At 40.2% G+C, this 20,896-nt stretch overlaps 3 protein-coding genes across 6 annotated transcripts; all 3 read right to left on the bottom strand.

Annotated features, from left to right (window-relative positions):
• Positions 1 to 408: 408 nt before the first annotated feature.
• mmp19 (matrix metallopeptidase 19) lies at positions 409 to 4,881 on the bottom strand. Its single transcript, XM_088309826.1, has 9 exons — positions 4,715 to 4,881; positions 4,555 to 4,640; positions 4,250 to 4,380; positions 3,168 to 3,380; positions 2,829 to 3,074; positions 2,091 to 2,216; positions 1,660 to 1,824; positions 1,249 to 1,376; positions 409 to 1,176 (listed from the first exon to the last, which is right to left on the bottom strand). Exons 1-9 carry the CDS (start codon positions 4,808 to 4,810, stop codon positions 952 to 954), a joined length of 1,416 nt encoding a protein of 471 aa, XP_088165952.1. The 5' UTR covers positions 4,811 to 4,881; the 3' UTR covers positions 409 to 951.
• A 1,716-nt stretch (positions 4,882 to 6,597) lies between these two features.
• suox (sulfite oxidase) lies at positions 6,598 to 13,170 on the bottom strand. The gene is made up of 5 exons (XM_088307949.1): positions 12,992 to 13,170; positions 10,619 to 10,689; positions 10,366 to 10,546; positions 8,845 to 9,117; positions 6,598 to 8,473 (listed from the first exon to the last, which is right to left on the bottom strand). The coding sequence occupies exons 2-5, from the start codon at positions 10,675 to 10,677 to the stop codon at positions 7,256 to 7,258; spliced, it is 1,731 nt and encodes a 576-aa protein (XP_088164075.1). The 5' UTR covers positions 10,678 to 10,689; positions 12,992 to 13,170; the 3' UTR covers positions 6,598 to 7,255.
• Positions 13,171 to 14,509: 1,339 nt separating this feature from the next.
• mcrs1 (microspherule protein 1) lies at positions 14,510 to 19,670 on the bottom strand. Of its 4 annotated transcripts, none has more exons than XM_088309018.1 (14): positions 19,483 to 19,670; positions 18,430 to 18,578; positions 18,140 to 18,278; positions 17,885 to 18,049; positions 17,700 to 17,809; positions 17,498 to 17,606; positions 17,279 to 17,417; positions 16,814 to 16,889; positions 16,532 to 16,560; positions 16,364 to 16,456; positions 16,200 to 16,282; positions 16,015 to 16,102; positions 15,811 to 15,938; positions 14,510 to 14,787 (listed from the first exon to the last, which is right to left on the bottom strand). In XM_088309018.1, exons 2-14 carry the CDS (start codon positions 18,576 to 18,578, stop codon positions 14,701 to 14,703), a joined length of 1,395 nt encoding a protein of 464 aa, XP_088165144.1. In that variant the 5' UTR covers positions 19,483 to 19,670; the 3' UTR covers positions 14,510 to 14,700. The 4 variants fall into 4 exon arrangements, with proteins under 4 accessions (XP_088165144.1, XP_088165145.1, XP_088165147.1 ...); XM_088309019.1 differs by lacking the exon at positions 19,483 to 19,670 and adding an exon at positions 19,070 to 19,176; XM_088309021.1 differs by lacking the exon at positions 19,483 to 19,670 and adding an exon at positions 18,987 to 19,021.
• Between the last annotated feature and the right edge of the window lie 1,226 nt (positions 19,671 to 20,896).

Here is a 20,896-nt window from a genome sequence, read left to right on the forward strand (position 1 = left end):
ATGTGTCCTCTGCGGCGAGAATGGCTCCACAACGGTGATAAATCGACAAGCGAATTACAAACTTATCACAAAACTTACCCAAATCCTCACAAAACGGGAAACCACAATGAAGTTTTGTTGCTGCTTGAATCAGAAACTGCGCTTCTTGTACTGAGTTACTTTTGTAATTGAGTAAAAGTACAAAGTTACTTTTTGTCATCGAGTAAAAGTTTTACAGTTTTGTAGGTTCATTTGGATTTGCAACTACCTGTCTGAGTACCATATTAAATGTTGCACTGCCAGGCACACCTGCTTCAATAAAATCCAGCGCTCACCCGTCTTAATCACGTACTGTCAAATTATGTCAATGAATCAACATTAAGAAAAAAACAGACAGAGCCGCAGTTCCAAAAAAAATTGGGGGGAATAAAAATGAACGAGATAAAACTTTTTGTGAGTACGTTTTTTATCCACAACAATAAAAACTCAATGAGTGCAATCCTAATCAAAACCTTGCACAAGAAAACCTCTTACTTGCATGTCGATATACTTTATGTCCACTTGGTAGTGCCGGAGGGGCTTGAACCACCTTTGAGGCTTTGACACGTAAATCAAACCAATCGCATGGTAAGCCTCAATGCTTCAAGAAGCTTCATCTCACCATCACTAGTATGTGCACAATGGAAGCATTGTGAATCAAAAGAGTTCTTCTGGTCGACAGAGCACACTCCCATCATCACATAACGTCCTCTTCAAAGCAACAATCATAATCTAACACATGTGTTTGCAAGAGAGAGAAAACAAAAAAAAGAAGAAAAAGGCCTTCCTTAAATCAAACAAAATCTTACATAATTTTCACAGTCACAAAACGACAGGGTAAAAGACAGTTCTTACGTTCCTGTAAAAAAAAAAAAATGCCATTTGGAGCTGACCCCTGCAATTTGGTGTCTGCTGCCCCCTGTCGGACGGCCCTCAGCATCGCATCCAGCGCTCTCGCTTACTCAGTGGGTATCCTCTGTCTACTCTCAGCTGCTCATTGACCCGCCAGTAGTCATCCCCCTTGAAGAAGTACACCCTGCCGTTGGTCCAGGCGAAGGCTGCGTCCGGGCTGGAAGGCACGCCGCTGAAGAGCATGGACAGCGGCCTGGCAGTTAATATGTTGTACTTGAGTTCATCCCACTGCCAGAAATTAGAGCCCTGCAAGCAAACAAATTCCATGAAAGTTCACCACGTGGAGCACATGAAAGGAGGAGCAAGCTTATGATTTACCTTGATGAAAATAAGCTTCTTGCTGTTCTCCAGGTACAAAGCTGCATCGATGTTGGGAGGGACGCGTTGCATTTTTTTAGGGTAACCGTAGTCCAACACAAAGCCAGTGTATCGCCACACTTGATTACCTACAGCACGAAAAAGGAATTTAAAAAACAGCACACTTTATAACACATAGAAGATTGTCATCAGTGACGCCACGTTAACACTTTTATTGCTAGAGGTCTCTATTTTATATTTTTCAAAAAGCAAGTAATGGACTGACTGCCGAATGAGAGATGGAGCGACAACCGACGAATGAATGTTGCGCAAACTGAAGCGTGACAGACAGGCTGATGAATGACGGACGGACTGACCAATGATGGAAAGACTGACAGACTAAACTTCGCCAATGTAGAAACTGCTGTTCACCTTTAAGAAAGTATGTCTTATCTGTCCTTGGCGAGTGCAATGCTGCATCCATGTTGCCAGGGAGCTCCTTCCACAGTCTGTCGATTCTCATTGGTGTGTTGTGTCCCAAATCAGAGATGGTCCACGTGTACTTTCCGCTGAAAGCAAAGGTCTTCATCCAAGGTCCTAATTGGACAAATAAAAACACCATTAAGGTCTGTGACATAGTTTAAGACTGTGGACAAGGCAGCTTACCCTTCAGTTTCAACTTTAACTGCATAATTGCTAATCTTACTCCAACCTTTCCTTTACCGTTAACACTAGCCTTAAATTCCTTCCCCTAACAAAATCCTAATAAAACCCTAAAGTTAACCCCTAATCCCTAAAGTCTCACTATTTTTTTTTATCATGCAGAAAACATGATATTGGAAGTATTTGCTGCCTCTTCATACCAAGCATGATGGCATCTAATTTGGCTGTGCATGGGTCAGGGATGCTCTCAGTGTCGCTGCTGCTTTCAGTAGGAAAGACATTGTCTGAAGTTGTTGGACTAGAGAGAGTGGCGCTTGTGCGTTTTCCTGGAACAGAAAAAAAAATTATGCATTGGTTTAGAGAACAATTCTTTATTCATCAGATAATGGCTAGCTAGCGAGCAAGGAAGCTAGGTAGCTAGGTAGCTAGCTAGCTAGCTAGACAGATAGATTTTTAGATAGATAGATAAATGGATAGATAAATAGACAGATCTTAAGAAAAAGTACAGAAATGAAGTAGAAAAATTGGGATTATCGAGCTAATTACAGAAAATTGTATATATATTTATTTATTGATTCATATATATATATATATATATATATATATATATATAGATTGATAGATAGATAGATATATTTATTTATTAATTTTTTTCATATATCATATCATTATTATTTTATTATTATTATTCATATTTTGGGGGGGTAAAAACGATTACACACACAATTTTCTGTAATTAGCACGATATATAAAAAATATATTTAAAACATTTTTAAATTATATAAAAAAATGTCTTGACCTTCAGGAAAATTGTAACAATTACAAACAGCTTTCGGTACGACGAATATTAAAAGGCATTGCATTCCAAAACACTATCGAATGAAGTGTTCTGTGTTTTGAGTCTGTTTCAATCATTACAATGTTTTTAAGTGACTCACCATAAAGTGCTTGGATGCCTCGCACATCATCGAAATGGAGCTTGAAATTGCTCTGGTAACCAGTGTAAACGGCGGCCATCAGGGCGCTTCTGAACTGAGAATGACCCAGGCCGAGAGCGTGACCGATTTCATGAGCCGCCACGATCCGCAAATTAGAACCGTAATATGACCCCTCCGTCCAGAACTCATCTTCGTCGAAATGGACAACTCCAGATTCTGGTGCTTCTGCATGGGCCAGTACATGACCTGCAGGAAGTTGATGAGGAGCAGGAGATTGATGATGATGATGAGGTTGCAGCTAAACTCCATAAAAGAAAATGTCAGAAAAAAAAGCCTAACCTCGGCCATCAAACGGAATGCTGCAGTAGCCATCTCGCTTGTGGAAGGCGATCCTGATGTCACCTCTTCCGTATTCCACCTCCCTGAAGGTCAAATCAGTCACGTCACTCCAGTACTTGAAGGCCTCTTCAATGGCTGTTTTCACCTGAACCTTCTTCATGTCCGGTGTGTAGTTGTAAATGCGGTAGGTCAAATTTTTCCTCTTCCAGCGACCTGTGAAGATATAAATAGAGGCATGTATTCTTTACCATCTGCAAAGAACGACTATGAATGTGGCTTACTGAGAGGGGTGGCAGTCTCCATTTATATCGCATGTCTGTATTATACTGCCCCCATTTGGCCAAGGTGTGGACACCAGAAGGAGCAACTGAATGTGTCCATTGAATTGAAGCAAAATGGTAACAAAAAACCCCAAAAACAAACAAACAAAAAAAATATATATATATATATATTTTACATTCTTTTTGATGATGATAATAATGTATGTTTTTTATGAAGAACAATATTATGACTGATATTTTTCTAATTACAACGATACAATTTCCATTCAATCAATTAACAAAATAAATACCAAAATGTAACATTTACTGTACTGTATGTAAAATTATTTTACTATTTAGAATTAAGTCAGCTATTAATTTTACATTGTTGGCTGTATCGCAAGAATAGCTTTTAATCATTCAAATAAAGGGAAATTAAACATTAATTAACATGAAAAACAGCATGCACTATGTTAACCACACAAAAGCCTACCAAACAATTGTGGAATAAAAATAAACCGGTGAGTAATAAATCTACTTACAATATTAATCTAACGCTAACAAATCTGTGGCCTTATTGCCTTAAATATTCATATTTCATGAAACAATAATATGTGGACTGCATTTTGTAAGCACAGAACTTATCTAGACAAAATATAAATAACACATGCACCTACATACACATATTGTCTTTGTTTTCCGTCCAAATTTCAGCCTTTGCAATTTGAATTTGATCAATACTTCAGCGTTAGTACAGACTATCAAGCTTCCCAACGCACATCTGCGCATCATGGATATGAAAACCCATGGAGTATTAATCACCCAACACTCTGTATTTGTGCTGTTTCTTGTTGAAGGGGTCTTCCAAGCCACAGCGAGGCTGCCTCATCACAGCCAAGGTGGCCTCGTCCAACTCTCCACTGGTGGGCAGATCATTAACCCTTTGGAAGACCCTAGAGAAAAAAAAAAGCATTAGGTACACCTGCACAAGCAATTGTATTAACTACTCTGTCTTCAGTGAGAGTGTCTGAGTGAGGTCAACTTTTAACAATCGGATTATTATTGTGGTTGAGATTGTATTCATCTTGTAATGTAACTTGACGTCATATTTATTTACTATTAATTACCTGAGAGCTTCGATGACCTCCTCCAGGTAATTGGGGTCCTGTGGATCCGTGGGCTCATTCAGGTAGCCATACTGCTTCAAATAGGCCTTCAATGTGCACCAACAAACCAGTTGACTTCCTGGAATTGAACTTCAAACGTTGCATTCAAAAAGCATCTTACCTGTGCTTCATTCAGTTCCATCCACTGCACCACCGCACAGAATGCGCCGCTGCAAGCGAGCACGACGAGCATCACGGGCAGCCCGCTGTTCTCCATCTTTGAGCTCTGAGGTTTCCTCACCCCAAAATTTTACACCAGAGTGCTCGGCCTGTGGAGGCAGCGGCACTTTTAAAGGGGGACTGGCGTGTGACTCAACCCTGGGGAGACGATGAGCCATCAGGGAAGAATGTAGATTTGAGGAACAGGCTGCACTAAATCTCTGTGTGTGTGCGTGTGTGTGTGTGTGCGTGCGCGTGTGTGTGCGTGTGGTTGTCCAGCTGCTCCCAGAGGAATCACAGCACAAATCATAATGCAAGCATGAATCAGTAAATTTCCCTTTTCTGTCATTGGACAAATATTGTCAACTATCAGCACTTCTGGCAGAAAAATAGTTGAGCCTAATCTCTGCTTTCATATAAATTTAAGTCTTTGTATTAATGTACCAATAGTTTTATATTTTTCCGGATATGTTACAGAAGTTAACGAGGACTATAAGTTTATCTAATACTTTTCTGTATACTTTTCAGCACACGCCATTTGTGAAGTTGATAAAACATAGGATTTTAAAAAGTACATTTTTAGTATAATGTCTCTGTTTTAGTGTAAAACAAATTTCTCTATAATATACTTGAATAAACGACTTTTTGACAAGGGCTGAACAAGCATGTGTACAGAGTCATCGGGCTGCAGACGAGACCGAGCGGAGGAACTGCAAAGTTTGCAGAGTAATAAAACAACCGGGAAAAAAAATTTATTCCAACAAATTCCAATTCATAATTGTGCAATCCTGCTCATGTCTAGACACTAAGATCCGTTTTAATACAGTTATGTTTGACTTTATTGGTTTCGTTAATCGTTTTTTATTGTTATTCTTTTAGTAGCCGGCAATTCTCAGATGCGCGCGCACACGCTCACACACACACACACACACACACACACTTATTGTATTCATGAATGACTCATCTTGTAACTGCCCCCTGCAGGCACGACAAACGCAAACCAAGATTCTGCACGCTTGACATTTTTTGATCGATTTCTTATGCGCACCCCAATGTTCGGGCAGGTATGAGTCACAGATCGATCCGAGGAGCCATGATGACAACAAATTAGTCAAAATATACTTTTTATAGGACACTGGAATACGTTTAAAGATTTTTTTTTTGCATGTTACTGGGTTTGTGGAAGAGTAGGAATAACATATGGTGGTGATGCGCAGGAGGTTGCACAATCCGGTGTGCGTGTGAACCAAATAACGGGATATTACACGAGGCCCCAAGCCAAAATAACCAAAATACCCAAACAGGATGTGGCTAGAATTCTCAGAAGTTGTCCTCATTTTGCCTTCACATCCTTTACGCACGGAAACAACATCCACACAATTACAAAGGAGCACTTCGGTGAGCACCTTGCGATTTGTTTTCGGTGTGAATGTTTGCATCTTGGTGGTTGGGACACTTCCAGTTGGCAAAGTGCAAGCCCAGTTTTAGCAACATCTTACTGAGCATGCAAAAGCCCCCCCCCCCCCAAAAAAAAATGTATCGCCAACGTGTGATCGCTATCTCATCTGATGGGAGCACATAACGCAAGCAGCCACTACACAGCATCACAAACTGCTAAAAAATAATAAAATAAATAAAGAAATATATATATATATATATATATATATATATTTATGTATTTTCTTTTTAAAGTCACCATGGCTTCATTATCTCAACATTGGAAAAACACCCAAAAAGAAAAAACAAGTATTTAGATAAAACATTTGAATTCAATAAAAGTCAATAAAATGCTGACAAAAAAACTTTTCCACATCAGTTGCAAATAAATCATCAGTGACTCAAGTACAAAATTAAGATATATTTATTCATCATCTTCAATGTTTCCCTTTTTAAAAAAAATTACTGGAAATATCCCAGTATTAATTGAACTGCATTCCACAGTAAGCACTTCCACTAATCATTGAAATGACAACTTGCAAGAACCCAAGATTCTTTCACAAAATTAAAATGTTAAACTTAAATAATCCTATGATTTTTCACACAATAATATATATTTCCTTCATATACATCAGCTTTGTGTTCTTTACCTATCGATGCACATGATCGATTCGGCATTCGAGAACGGGAACGACATGCCTTACGCAAACGGTTGAGACCTTCATTAAATATCGATAATAAACCTCACCTCATTCGTTTGAGTTTTTAAATTCAAGAAGTGGGCAAAGCTCCCAAGAGGTCAACAACAACAACATAAATTATTTTCTTTGCTTCCAATAAAAAATGTTAAGCACCAACTTTGCTGACTTACGGAAAGTTTGAGGTTACGGTTGAGAATATACACTTTTGGATCCGCCATCCAATCATTTTTGTCCATTTTACTAGTTCGTTTTTTCAAACCACAATTCAAAAGCAAGTTCTAATTTTCAATAGTCACAGACAGAAAGATATCTGACAGTTGTTTGAGGGAGGTTTTAAAACAAAAAAAAAACCCGTCTGACGCCGTCTATTCTTCATCGTCACTGATGTTGACCTTCACCCTGTGCCAGGCATTACTCAGCACGCCTCTCAGGTTCCAAATGGGAGCGACCGTGTCGGGCTGCATGTTGTAGCTGTTGTCCACGGCCTTGCAGACGATCTCCAGCTGGCGGGCCTCCGGTGGAAGAGCGGCCGTGAGCTCCCACAGCTTCCATGCCCACGCTCTGCCCGGCGGGGGCGAAGGCTCCGGAGTTTGGCCCACGTCGCCGCTCCTCAGCCGGGCCACCTGCCACGTCTTCCCTCCGTCCAGCGACACGTCCACGCGCACCACTTCTCGTCCTCCGCCGCTCCACGCGTAGCCCTTTACCGTCACCTCTTCGCCGCCGCGGGGGACCACGTCGCCGTCCGCCGGCACGGTGATGGCCGACTGGACGGGCAGCTCTTGGATGGCCGGAGCCGACTTGAAGTCGACGGTGTCCCAGTCGGTGGTGGGCGAGAAGCCCTTGTAGTCGTTCTGCTGCCAGTGGCTGTCGCTCTCCTCCGCGCTCACCGTGATCTTGGACAGCCACTTGACATTGCGGGCGCCCACCGTGCCGGGCACCACCACCCGCACCGGGAAGCCGTGGTCGGCCGGGAGAGGCTCGCCGTTCATCTCGTATGCCAGCAGCACGTCGCCTTCTTCGCTCATCGCCTTGTTTACAGGGATGGACGCGCCGTACGTTGTCCCCGTCACGTCTTTATCCAGCCCCTCAAACTGCACATGGTGAGCCCACCGCGCCACTTCCGGACCGTAGCCGGCCGCCAGAAGCACATCCCGAAGGCGAGCGCCGGCCCACGTGGCGTTACTGATGGCCGAGATGCCCCAGTTCAACCCCTTCACCTGCTTGACCTTGTTCATCTCGGAGCGCCGGTTGCCTGCGCACTGCAAGGTGGCCGTGACCGTGTGCTTGGGGAAGCGCTTCTTTAAATCCTCCAAGGACAACTTGAGACCTGCTCCGGGGAGGCCATCCACCTGCAGCTCATATGACGCTGGGTCCACCTGCGGAACAGGCAGGTGGTTCCTCTTGAAGAAGATGGCGGAGGGTGTGACGTAGCTGTCCGAGAGAAGTTCGGGAGGGGGCTCGGCGTTGAACGGCTTCAGACTGTTGACGCGCAGAACGCGATGCCGCTCGGGATCAGACGAGTACGGATCCGATGACGCCTCGCTTTGCTGCTTCTTCTGATCTTCTGCTCGCAGCTCGCCAACCTTGTAGACAATCAAAAACGAGATCATGATGGATCCGTTATATCAGGGGTGGGCAAAATATGGCCCGAGGGCCACATGCGGCCCATCAAACATTTTAATCCGGCCCGCCGAACTTGAAAAAAATGGAATGAATAAACCTTGTTAATGTTTTATTTTCTAAATACTGTGCTTTTTCAAAGACATATATTGTTGTAATGCTTCTGTTCACTTTCATTTAAAATTAAATGTATTTATTTATTTTTTTTACTTCTTAAGGGCTGTGTTTTATCTGCTCACGGCCCTTTTTTATAAACGCCAAGCGCTTGGTACAGTGACGCTATAAGCCTGTACGTCATTACACACATCTCCTTGCTGGCTTGTGTTCATCCCACCTTATATTCAGAGAGGATGTCCATCACATGCTCCTGGTTGTGCACCGCGTAGAGAGCCCAAAAGGGTTCGAGGGCCCCGCCTGCAGCAAGGAGGATTTTATCCCCACCGGGGTGCATGGTGACAAACTCTGTAATGTCGTAGACGGCGCCTTTGTAAGTGACCCACACGCCATCTTTGAGCGTGCAGTGTTTGCTGACTTCTTCTTGGCTGAAGATGGCAAGTTGGGAAGGCTGCGCTTTGGGCTGAAGGCTAACGACGTCGGCCTGCTCCGCCTGCACCGCAGAGATAACAACATTGAGTCAATTTTGTCAATCAGAAGGCACAACATCAAAAGTTGGTGCGTGAAAGTTTACTTTAAAATACATGATGATGACTTTGGTAGCGAATCATTTCTCATCAGTTTGGGAGTTGGCCAACTTCCCGTGACTTTAAAGATATCTGAGAGGGATGCTGAGCTCATGAGGGAACAAGCTGAGTCAAATCGTGGGAGTCAAAACTGACAAATGTGCTGAGTCGAGTTTCTGCTGCACCGTTTGCAAAAACACGGCGTGGTCATGCCAACAACGCAAACTCAACTTACTGGGAGTTCAAGATAACAAAAGGAGTCATGCAGCCAGACTGGTCAAATTTTAACAACATTAAATTATTTAATATTTTGGGGGATTTTGTAAACTTTAAAAAATTCACAACTTTATTCTCCTAAAATTATGATTTAAATCTAAAAAAACACACTATTTTTTTAATCTAGAAACTATCCCATTCTAATTTTTAAAATAACTTTTTTATTTTGAAAATATACAATATACAAAATAAACATTTCTAAAACTGACAACTTTTCTCCTACACCTTTCCACTCACAAAATCATCACTTTAGCTTCTAAAATAAACTGATTTAATTTAATAAAATTACGGCTTTAATCACAAAAAATATGACTAATCTCAATAACAGACAAATACAATGTCAAAAATATTTTTTTCTTAGACTATCCAACTTTATTCTCATGCAATTATGAGTTTCACCTTAAACATATACTACTCTTTATCTTGAAAATCTAAAACTAAAACAATTTAGAAAATATAGACCTTGTAAAATTATTACTTTTAAATCATGATTTTTTTTTTATTTATTTCAAATGTAATTTTTTTAACTATAAAGTTGAAAATATACAATTCAACTTCATCTTTATTCTCCTAAAATTCTGACATAGACCTTGAATTAATTAAACTTTTTAACAAAAAAAAAATTGCAACTTGACCAAAATTATGATTTCAATCTAAAAAAAAAAATTACAAATCTTGATATGCCTTTATTATTGTCAAAGAATTAAGATTAGGGTGGTAAGAAGTAAGGTATTTTTTTTTCAGTGTGGCATTAATACAAAATGGGTCTAATCCAAAAATCTCATTTCACAATTGGATTTCTATTGCGGATACCATCAAATGAAACCATCAAGCAAGTCTTCTGATTATTTCGCATAAATCCTTAAAGAAGGTTGAACCAAGTTGTGCATAAAGCTGACCTTATGATGATGGAGGCCATACCCCAGAACAGCTCCTGTCCCGGCCAGCAGACCCGCTAAAGCTAGCCTCAAATTTGGAGCGTGTCCAGTGCGCTCCCATCTCGAGTCTTTATCGTCGCTGCTACTGCTGCTGCCCACAAGACGAACCGCACAACACGCTGCAGGAGCGGACGCTTGTGGTCTACAAAAATCGAGACAATCTCATTAAGCCTCTCATGAAATACAATGAAGGATGAGAATAAGCACAAAGTACCTAAGAGGTGTGAGAGGACCAAATTGAGTTAGACGTTGACAGCGTCGAAGCAGCAGCATCGCATTGATGTTCTGTAGGAAAATCACATTGGGAAGAATTTGTCAAAATGATAGGAAATCCAAAAGCCAAATTGGGAATTTTTCACATTTTAAAATATCAGCGCTTAAATTTTCATGCCTAGTTTGCCACGCGTTACAAGCCAGAGCATACTTTTTACTTGAGTATTTTTGTGAAGAAGAAATGCCACTTGTTCACTATTACATATCGCCCTAGCAGCACGCTCAACACTGCAGTTGAGTAAATAATCTCTCCCCACTGCTCACTGAGCAAAGTTAAACTGCAGCAGCTTTATTTTTAAAAGAAGTGACTTCATATCATCTTTCGTGTCATAGCCGGTCACTCGTGATGAGCTGCAAACAAATGTGAGCAGATATTGACTTCATCCTTATCCGGTGTTTAAAAAAAAATGTGCTCACTCCAAGGGATGTTACAGTCTTGTTAAATACCAATACCAAAGTGCACCTTTAACCACTTCACCTCCTACTGAAGCGACCAATCAGCAGAGACCTTCAAAAAAGGAGCTCAACCAACAGATTTGTGGTAAACACTGATCATGCAGATATTTAGTGAGGAAGACTAATTTAATAAACTTCCAGAGATAAAATAGATTTTTTTTTTTATTTTATTGAAATGTACAACAACAACAACAACAAATGTGCAAAGACTCATAACATAAAAAAACTCTTAGGAGGAACTATGCTGCATGTTAAAGAAAGACCATGATAGAGTTCAATGGTTATGGAGGTTAATGATTAAAAATGTATATTTAATACGATGAGGTTGAAGGCGACTCGGATGACCAAAGGGATCAGTCAGTCGATGAATGACTAACAGATTACGGTTGATTGATCAGACGGACTTTGTCTTCTTCTATCAGTGATAATCTGTTCGGTAAAGTAGGAAAGATGAAGAATCCATGCCACTCTCCATCAATTCATTTTGAATTTAGCAGAAAAAAAAACATCTTGCAAAGCGGAATCAAGTTTTACGCCGCATCTCCCATCAGCTTTAACTGATCCAATCAGCCGACCAACATTTAATAAAAGCTTATATCAAATTCCATCAGCAGTGGAAACTAAGAAAGGTTGTTTCCAATACTTGTACATTCTGTGTTTATTTTTCTGATGACTTTTCAATAAATTAACTATTCATATGTGCCCAGAGACATCTTGGGAAATCTACCCACAAGGTTGAACGTAAACCAGGGAGCATTAAAGATGGAATAGAATTGGAGATCTTATTCCATGTCAGTTCCAAGAAAATTCATGTGAATGTGTTGTGTCTAGTCCGAGCCTAGAAACCACCATCATGTATATTTTCCCCCAGTTAGATTTGCCATATTTTGCAGTTTTGTCTGAAGACATTCCACAATGTTGAAGCGACAATATGTTAAACGTCCCAAAAAGGTTAGGTGGATTTTTTTTTTTGTGGTCTTTTTGTTCTTCTTCCTTTTTGTCACTCAGAACGAGTGCAAAGAAAGTTATTGAGAGGTAAATTATTTAATGTGCAAGTTTGGTTTCCCACAACCACCACATTCACTTTCCCCATTGTGCCACCGCATCAAAATAGGGACATCCACAGAATTCAAATTAAAACTTCATTTTTACTTTTTACATTTAAGCTTTTACTTTTACAAAAGGAATAAAGTTAAATCGGGACTTCCGCTTAAGTACGTAATGGTGTGAGTCCGTTTTATAGTGCATCTATTAGATACTGTAACCTGGTAAGCTTCATACTGTATTAAATATCAATATTTTTTACAAGTCGCATGTGAAGGAAGTGCCACATAGGCAGCTAAAACAAATCGAACAAGCAAGCAAACGCGATTAGGGCACTAAACTGATAATTAAGAGACAATCAAGAGCAACGACGGTTCCAGTAAACATGACTCAAATCTCATTTATTTGCGGGTTTGTGATTCATTAACACAAATTAGGAAGTAAGTAAACAATGGAATTTCTGACAGTTTTTCTTGTAACGTGAACGTCGCATAAGTGATTTTTACAAGCTCTTTAAACAAATACCCTCGTCAATATGCTATTCGTTTGATAGGAAATTAACAACGAATATTGACACATAAGGACAGACGACAGTTGGTGGAGTTTGTAAACTGGTTATACGTATGAAACAAGATATGCACGTCCTCATCACGGCTAACTTTGCTAACAGTTAGCAAGATTTACCACTGATGGCCAGGGGGTTTGAAAACGCCCCGCGGTAAATATTTGTCCACGAATAAGACCTAATATGATTTAGGGGTCTTGGGGTAAATAAAAAACAAGAACAAGAATTTAAAAAAAAAAAAAGTCTTACATGTGCGCTGTCAGACGCTCGTTTGGGTGTTGCTGCTGTGCACCGATGGCCACGCAAGAATCCTCAACACGCATGTGATGTGTTCCCAGCAGTAGCAGCAGATAAATCGGCAACCGGGCGAGAGGCGTTCAAGATAACAAATGCCGCGGAGTGTTGACACCCGGCGCACCGCACTCATTGCGAAATGATCCAAAACACACTTGGTGGGCACGGACTTTTACAGCATGGCGCAGAGTTTTCTGCATCACGATCAACATTAAATTACAGTTGCGGCCGCTACTGTAAATGTAACAATTCCGGTGTTGGCCCAAGTATTTATCTGACATAGGTTATTTATTTAAAATAGTACGTTTGATATTATGCAGTTTCAACATTAACACTGAACTTAAATATAGGTCAATGGGCGACTGGGGCTGGCTACTTTAATAACAACCAACACCCCCCCCCCTCAAATAAAAGAAAGAGCATAATTTAAAAAAAGAATTTTTAATTGTATGCGGTATGCCTACGTTACAAGATTAAGAAAAAATTGATAGTACTGACTTATTGGGAGCTGCATACAACTCAAAAAAAAAAGTCCAATAGTGTTTAAAAAAAATAAAATGAATGCAGTTAATCAGTAGAATTCGGCTTGTATTGTAAACTGTGGAGGGGAAACAAACGAAAGTAAATGACAAAACGATCAAATGAAGAAAAAAAAAAACAGTCCAATTTGTGCTGTTCGTAACCGTCAATGTTAGGAGGAAGGACCGCTGTACCTAAAATTATTTTAACACAGCTCTCAAACGTCAGATGCAAATTTATTGAATTTACAAGTTGAATCAAACGTTTGAATGATCAAAAATGTAGTTATCTAACGATCTTATTTTACAAGAGCCTTATCAAATAGTAAAAAGTATTTTATAGTTGCACTTCGTTCACTAAGATAACAATTGGCAACACCTCTTAATATGAAGCTGTCTAAAATAACCACCAAGATAATAAATAAACATACTGTTCAGTAATGGCAATTTTATGTGCATCAAAATAAAATTTAAATATTTGAATATAATGGAGAACTTTTCAATCTAGTCTTTGTGTAAACTTCCCAAATTAGTGGCACTTCTGAAATAAAAAGGGATCTCATATTACCATTCAGTGGGTGGCTTTTCTTTTTTATTCTTACATTCTGCACGTGTACAAACGTCTTTTAAATGACATAATGCATTCCTCTTTTTTTATTTTTAGATGATAATGTTATGTACAGATGCGTTAATTTCCCTCATTTCATTTGGTTCAGCTGTGCTTGCACCTTCCGTTTTTTCTATGCTATCCTGTGGTTTATATTGCGCATTCAAAATGTTATTCTTAGATTTTTACGTTTCTCCTTTTATGGCTTTAAAATGTTGCCGCTCTTGCTATTCTAATTGAAGCTACCTTCTTTGGTTCCTCATTTAATGTGACACCACAATATGACAAATGTTTCAAGCGTGACGTCTGAGAGGATTTGTTTGACAAAGATTGTACAGAGAATCAAACTTGTTTGTGTACACGAGTTTATTAATGTGGAAAAGATTCACTACACAATTTAAATAAAATAACCCGGAAACTGGAAAAAGGGGCTCCACCATGAGAGTGTCTACAAGCACAACACGGAAAACGTCCATAGACCAGCTGGAGAAATCCAAGTCTGAAGAATTTGTACGTATATACAGTACGGAGTTGAGCGTTCACTGTTGTGTCATCTTGGCTGCCTCGGCTTTGATGAGGGAGATGAGTTCGAGGTTGATTAGAAACACGAAGCGAAGTCCTGCAATCTATCAAAAAAAAAAGATGCAAACGCCAGATGTCACACTGCGCATTCATTTTTTTTTTTTACTGGACATTCGTTGAATAATTTGGAGCTGGTGATATTTTTTACTATCATTCGTTACACCTCGGCAAGGAGCAGAAAGTGCAAGAAACCATTTTTTGCTCTATTGCTTTCATTCACCTTAATGAAGAGAAAAGTTTCGGGCAGCAAAACTTCCCAAGTCAGTTTTTAACTAACTAGCACAAAGTCAATAAAAAAAAAATACCAATGAGATTGCTTAAAACTGATTTCTTCATGTTTGTGAAGATTCTCCGTCATCCAAGTCATGTTTATCAGTTAACGTTGAATCGAGGAGATTTCAATTTCTTGTGGGGTTTTTGGGGGGTGCTTTTTAATTGTTTTCTAAAAATTTTTAAAAAATGACTTGAGTAATTATTAGGTTGACAATATTTATAAATGCTCTATATTAAACCAAATTTTGGTAATAGAGTTATAGTAGTCTTGAATAAGGATTTGGGTGTTGCATCCCCTCTTGCCCCAAACACACACACACACACACACCCCCACACACTTTTCACACACTCCTTTAAAGAAAACAAAAAAATGGATACGTGCCAAATGTTATTTTACACAGAGGGTTGCCCAAAAAAAAAAATTAAAAAAAATTGGAAGATGGGCCAGAAATGGCCTGCAGGCTTTATAAAAACATGTTTTTGGAATGTGAGAGGAGGGCGGAGTACCTGGCAAAAGCATACGCAAGCACAGGGAGAACACACAAACACTACAAAAGCGGGTCGGAGTTGAGATTTGAACCCAGAACCTCCGCACTGTGAGGCAGATGTGGTATTCGATAACTCACAGCGCGATCCTCTATTCCCATCCCACAATTGCATCAGACTTTTATACAATTGCTGCTCAATGTCCTTGGAGCTCAAAAGGCAAAATAGGATCCCTTATCTGATAAAGGAAAAAGAATCCTATCTTATGAATCAGACTGTAAAACTTGGCTGATAATATCAACACGCACCTCCACCACCGAGTTGTTGTTCAGTTTCCACTTGTTACCCGAAAGGACCGGTCTGCCGTCGATGTAGATGGGTCGTCTGCCCTCATTGGCGATGAAGAAATCCCCATTATTCTTCAATTTAATAATTCCTGGGAATATTAAATGTCATTTTACACACACACATTGCTGACAAGTTTTGGTTTTAATTTCTTCGCATTAAACCACCTTGTTTTCTTGAGATTTTCCAGGCCGGCCCCTCTAACGAGAGATCCACATCTATCTGTTTATCTTTGGTTGCCCGGCCCAGTGTAATCTGGATGGGGATAAATGAAAAGGATGTTAAGGAATATCCTCAAGGTGTAACTTGATGCGCTCTTAAGCGTTCACCGGTAGCACTACGTCTGACGTACCTCTCGCGATCTCATGAGGTAGCGCACCATTCGCCCCCTGAGAGCGGCCAGCGTCTGGTTGTCAAAGTCAGGCATGCTCATGCCTGGCACACAAAGTCATAGCAACGTGTAAAAAACAAATAAATTAATTAATTAAAAAAAAAATAAATAGAGACAATTTTTACCTGTGATACTGTCCACAAGGACCTGCCAGCGGGGCAACTCTTGCTCCAATTGCCTGATCTCTCTTTTTTGATGGCGATCTGATATCATCAGTTCTGGAAAAGGAAAGCAGATTTTTAATGTTTTCAAGCTGGGCAATTAACACAAAATGAAACTTTCTCCCCACTCACCGTGTTCCAATACTTCATCTCTGCTCTCCCTGCATGTGATGAGAAGATGACAAATTGATCAGAGGTGTCATTTTAAGGATTCTTTCAAATAAATAAATACATCTTCAAAATGATCGTTAAACAAGAACACCACGCTCTGCCTCTGTTCGACGGCAAAGACAAAACAAAAAAAACGACAACTTCCTTTTTAATTTTGGGCATGGTCTCAATTTATCATTCGGTTTGCATTTTCCAGCAAACTTCCAAAATGAACACAAGTTTCCAAATGTAAGTGTGCCTTACTTTAACTTGACATCATCGACAATCTGCTCAGCATCAGAGAAGTTCAGGACTTGATCCCCCTTTGGGAGCGGCTGGACTGTAAAACATAACGACAAAGATAAAGATGGTCTTTATTAATCCCACAGTGGGGAAATTCACAATGTTTCAGCAGCAAAGATATAGGTCACAAAGAGGTTAAAGTAAAACATTAACAGCAAACACATCTATGTAAATATACACAAATATGAATGTATTTACACACTTATTACATCCCTCCACCTATACAAGTGTAAGGAAACACTCCGATAGTCTGTCCATGGTACAGAGAGGAAATAAAAAAAAAAAACGCAATGATAAAAAAGAAAAAACGCAATGAATTTATTTATGCTCTATATTCACAGCAGAATGTATCACATTTATTCTAGTTATTTAATTACAACTTTTCATGACGAACAATATTTGATTTGGATGTGTGAGCCGACTCACCACTTTGGTCATCCAGTAGGTAGTACTGCTTCAGAAGTTGCCAGTGGACAAGCAGACTTTTGGGAGTTCGTGACTGGTGAAAAACACTCGGGTGTTTACTCAGAAGATCCTGGAATGTGTCTAATTTGGGCTGACTCGTCTGTTTGAGGACAAACGGAGAAACATTCCATTATAACGCTAAAACTGTGAGGCAATTATAGGAGCATCACAAGTACCGACCGAACCAATCTTGGCCAGTAGTACTTCCTCAGCCTGGCTGAAGAGAGCTTTACTTTGTATCGCCGCCACGGCTTCTGGATGAAGCTGCCGCATCGCCTGCCACGCAAGTCTGAACGGACGTGAAAACACGGGAGGAACGTGAAGGGTCAAAATGTCAAGACAGCGAAAGGAGAACACGCTGCTTGCCGGCCCGGTGTCTTACTTTGAGATGACGGGATCGTAGAGCAGCGAGTACCACCGCTCTTTGATTTCTCTCAAAGTGAAACGACAGCTGAATTTGACGCCCAAATGAACAGATGTGAGGTCTGTTGTCTGTAGAAAACAAATACATGAACACGTACAGTAATGCAAATAATTATTCATTAAAATGTATTGCATGAAACTCACCTGTAGCACCGCATTAATAAGCAACAGGTCATCTGTAGGCTTCCAGCGACCCAAGTCTTTTGTGACATGTAGCGGCTGTTTACTTTTTTTCATTCTTTTGGGTATCGGCGTAGGATGCATCAACATTGTCAGAGGCGGCGTCAAAGACGCTCCTGATTTTGCCACCTGACAAAAAATAGCATGAGGGAATGGAGAAAAAATAAATAAAAATTAAAACAAATGTTTTTTTTCCACTCCTATGATTTTTTTTTTTACCTTCTTTTTCTCGCTGGAAGAAGGTTCACTTCCTGAGCAACGTAAAGGCTCCATGAGAGGAGTACCTTTAACGCGACTTGATGATTTGACAAGGCTGCTTTCCACCAGCTCGTCGTCAAACTTCTTCCTCTTTATCGATCTGCGGATTTTTGTTGACAACATTGACACGGTAGTTTGCGATTCAGTACACAAGACTATTACGAGTTGCAAGAAGTAACACTTTATATCTTTATTAATCCCCAACAGAATATGAGGACCAAGCCCGAACTAGACAATAGATAGAATGGAACCTGGAGGAACTTCTGCGTTTGGGAACGCCACCGCCAAACGCTTGCGTCGCCGTCCTTTTCACATCTTTTATGACAAGCGACTCTTCGTCTTCTGAGCGGCTGTGTGAACCTGCTACTGCCATTGCCACACCAGGCTCAACCGCTTGCATCTGCTCAAACAGAACAAAAGACAAAGAAGAACCTGACGTGTCTGTCGTCTTGTGGAATTTTCATTTCACATCCAGAGATGATATAGACATTTTTGTAAACTATAGCAAGCTATAATAAGCCTTTATCAACACTGCAAGGTTCAAGTGATACTAGTAGCAATTGTCTTTTCAAGCTTCTTCCAAGTGCGGATGAAAATCAGATGTTTGACATCATTGAAGTACATTAATTACTGATCTGCATGCAGGTTGTTTCATATATTCAGTTTAAATATGATGACGCTTATTGAAAAGCACTATAGCTACCTGTAAATAGACTACACTGTAAAACCTAAGATTCTAAAATAGAGGATTAACATCGCCTCTCAGCGATTATATTTATGCTTGAATTTTTTTTTACTGTTATTGTACCTGGATGACATAGTAAAACAAAAAATTCAAAGCAATTGTAAAAGTTGTTGTCCTGCATTTAATGACATTATTAAACCACATACCTCACATTTAACGTGCGCGTGTAACAATCGCAACAGCTGTAGCGTGTTAGACGAGTAGAACACACGTATAGTCACTTCAAAACATCACAAGACCTATTAAATACGCGCTTTTCGACAAAGTAATGCCAATTCCTTCGCAGCTAAATGTTTTTGTTTACATGTGAGCGCTTGCCACAGGGCCGAACCAACTAGCAAAACACGCTCTTACGACGTAATATCTGCTCCGGCCATCAGTGCAAAAACATAAAAAAACATTAAAATGAATCTTGCTTTCATAATTTGATTGAAAAACACACTGGCTTTATTCGCCTATCCATATTTGCTGAGTAAAATCTATGTTCCAATGTGCGCTAAAGTTAGCATCTGTTGATTAGCCAGCTAATGCTAGCGAGGTGCACGTTCTCCTGACTCACCGTTCCTTCGTCGGTTTATTGTGGTATTAGATCCAGCCTTTGACTGCGTGTGTATTATATTTCGACGCGCAGTAACCGTATAAGCAAGTGCTTTATTGCACTACATAGCGAGATCGGGACACAACTTTAGCTAGCATAAAGCTCATTGTAGTCGTGTTTTCTTCTTCTTGTGAAGAAACGGCGAGGTCAGTTAATATGTTCACGGGGGTAATGGCGACACCTTGTGGACTGAAGTGACAGTAGCGTAGTCCCAAAAAAATTGGTTATGTATGTAATATGTAATAGCTTCACTGATGCAATAAAAAAAACAAATAGAATAATATAGATTTAATATTGAAATATTGCTGTTTAATGTTGCATTTTAAATAATAATATGAACATTAAATAGATAACAAAAATGCACAATAATATTGGTGAAAACAACCACAATATACAAACAATTTGAAATTACATTTAACATCTTTCTTTTTTAAATTTCATCTATAAATGACCTGGCTCAACTACATTTTGAAATTCAAACGTGGCAATTGACTCCCGTGTTCACACAGCAATTTTAAAATACACCAGAGTACAATCCTATAACCAAAATAATTTTTAATCAAAAATGTACATGTGTCAATGCCGCCGTAGACGTATTGATCGTTTACATTTTGACGCATTATCTGTTGCTAAAGCAAACATCATGAGTGCTGCCCAGGTACAAAAACTTTGACATGCAACGCCACATTTCGGAGGGTTAGGTTTAGGGTTAGGGGGTTAGGGTTAGGGTTAGGGTTAGGGTTAGTGTTAGGGGTTAGGGCTAGGGTTAGGGTTAGGGTTAGGGTTAGGGTTAGGGGTTAGGGTTAGGGTTAGGGTTGGGGTTAGGGTTAGGGGTTAGGGTTAGGGGGTTAGGGGGTTAGGGTTAGGGTTAGGGTTAGGGTTAGGGTTAGGGTTGGGGTGAGGGTTATAGGGTTAGGGTTAGGGTTAGGGTTCGGGTTCGGGTTAGGGGTTAGGGCTAGGTTTAGGGTTAGGGTTAGGGTTAGGGGTTAGGATTAGGGTTAGGGTTAGGGGTTAGGGTTAGGGGTTAGGGTTAGGGTTAGGGTTTAGGGTTAGGGTTAGGGTTAGGGGTTAGGGTTAAGGGTTAGGGTTCCGCCGCGCAAGTGGCTGCCTGTTTACAGAAGCGTGGCTCACTATTGAGCCTTTTTCGTGTGTTTTTTCCCTTTATCCTGTTTTATTTTATTTTGACCTCATCTCCGCAATGGACATACAACTTGCGGTGGTTTTACTGCTGTTGGTGGCCGTTTTTTGCGCGATCGTGTCCGGAGACGAAACTCGGAGCTACGGATCGATCGTGTACTCAAGTGATCAGCTGTTAGCACTCCAGCCCACCCACTCAATGACATTCTGAGAACACTCCACAGCTCCTTCAGTGATA

The sequence above is a fragment of the Idiotropiscis lumnitzeri genome, chromosome 11 (genome assembly GCF_059441095.1).
Source record: "Idiotropiscis lumnitzeri isolate Australia: NSW breed Sydney's pygmy pipehorse chromosome 11, RoL_Ilum_1.0, whole genome shotgun sequence".
NCBI classification, from domain to species: Eukaryota; Metazoa; Chordata; class Actinopteri; order Syngnathiformes; family Syngnathidae; genus Idiotropiscis; species Idiotropiscis lumnitzeri.

What these genes read in the sequence shown, in the direction of transcription:
- mcrs1 (XM_088309018.1), bottom strand. Translation starts at nt 18,578, where the DNA reads ATGCAAGCGGTTGAGCCTGGTGTGGCAATGGCAGTAGCAGGTTCACAC. An exon ending in TACGATCCCGTCATCTCAAA is followed by an intron (nt 17,607 to 17,699) that starts GTAAGACACCGG and finishes ACGTCCGTTCAG; the next exon opens with ACTTGCGTGGCAGGCGATGC. An exon ending in TACTGGCCAAGATTGGTTCG is followed by an intron (nt 17,418 to 17,497) that starts GTCGGTACTTGT and finishes GTCCTCAAACAG; the next exon opens with ACGAGTCAGCCCAAATTAGA.
- suox (XM_088307949.1), bottom strand. Translation starts at nt 10,677, where the DNA reads ATGCTGCTGCTTCGACGCTGTCAACGTCTAACTCAATTTGGTCCTCTC. An exon ending in GGTCCTCTCACACCTCTTAG is followed by an intron (nt 10,547 to 10,618) that starts GTACTTTGTGCT and finishes CGATTTTTGTAG; the next exon opens with ACCACAAGCGTCCGCTCCTG. An exon ending in ACATCCTCTCTGAATATAAG is followed by an intron (nt 8,474 to 8,844) that starts GTGGGATGAACA and finishes ATTGTCTACAAG; the next exon opens with GTTGGCGAGCTGCGAGCAGA.
- mmp19 (XM_088309826.1), bottom strand. Translation starts at nt 4,810, where the DNA reads ATGGAGAACAGCGGGCTGCCCGTGATGCTCGTCGTGCTCGCTTGCAGC. An exon ending in GCACAAATACAGAGTGTTGG is followed by an intron (nt 3,381 to 4,249) that starts GTGATTAATACT and finishes ATATCTTCACAG; the next exon opens with GTCGCTGGAAGAGGAAAAAT. An exon ending in ATTAGATGCCATCATGCTTG is followed by an intron (nt 1,825 to 2,090) that starts GTATGAAGAGGC and finishes TTGTCCAATTAG; the next exon opens with GACCTTGGATGAAGACCTTT.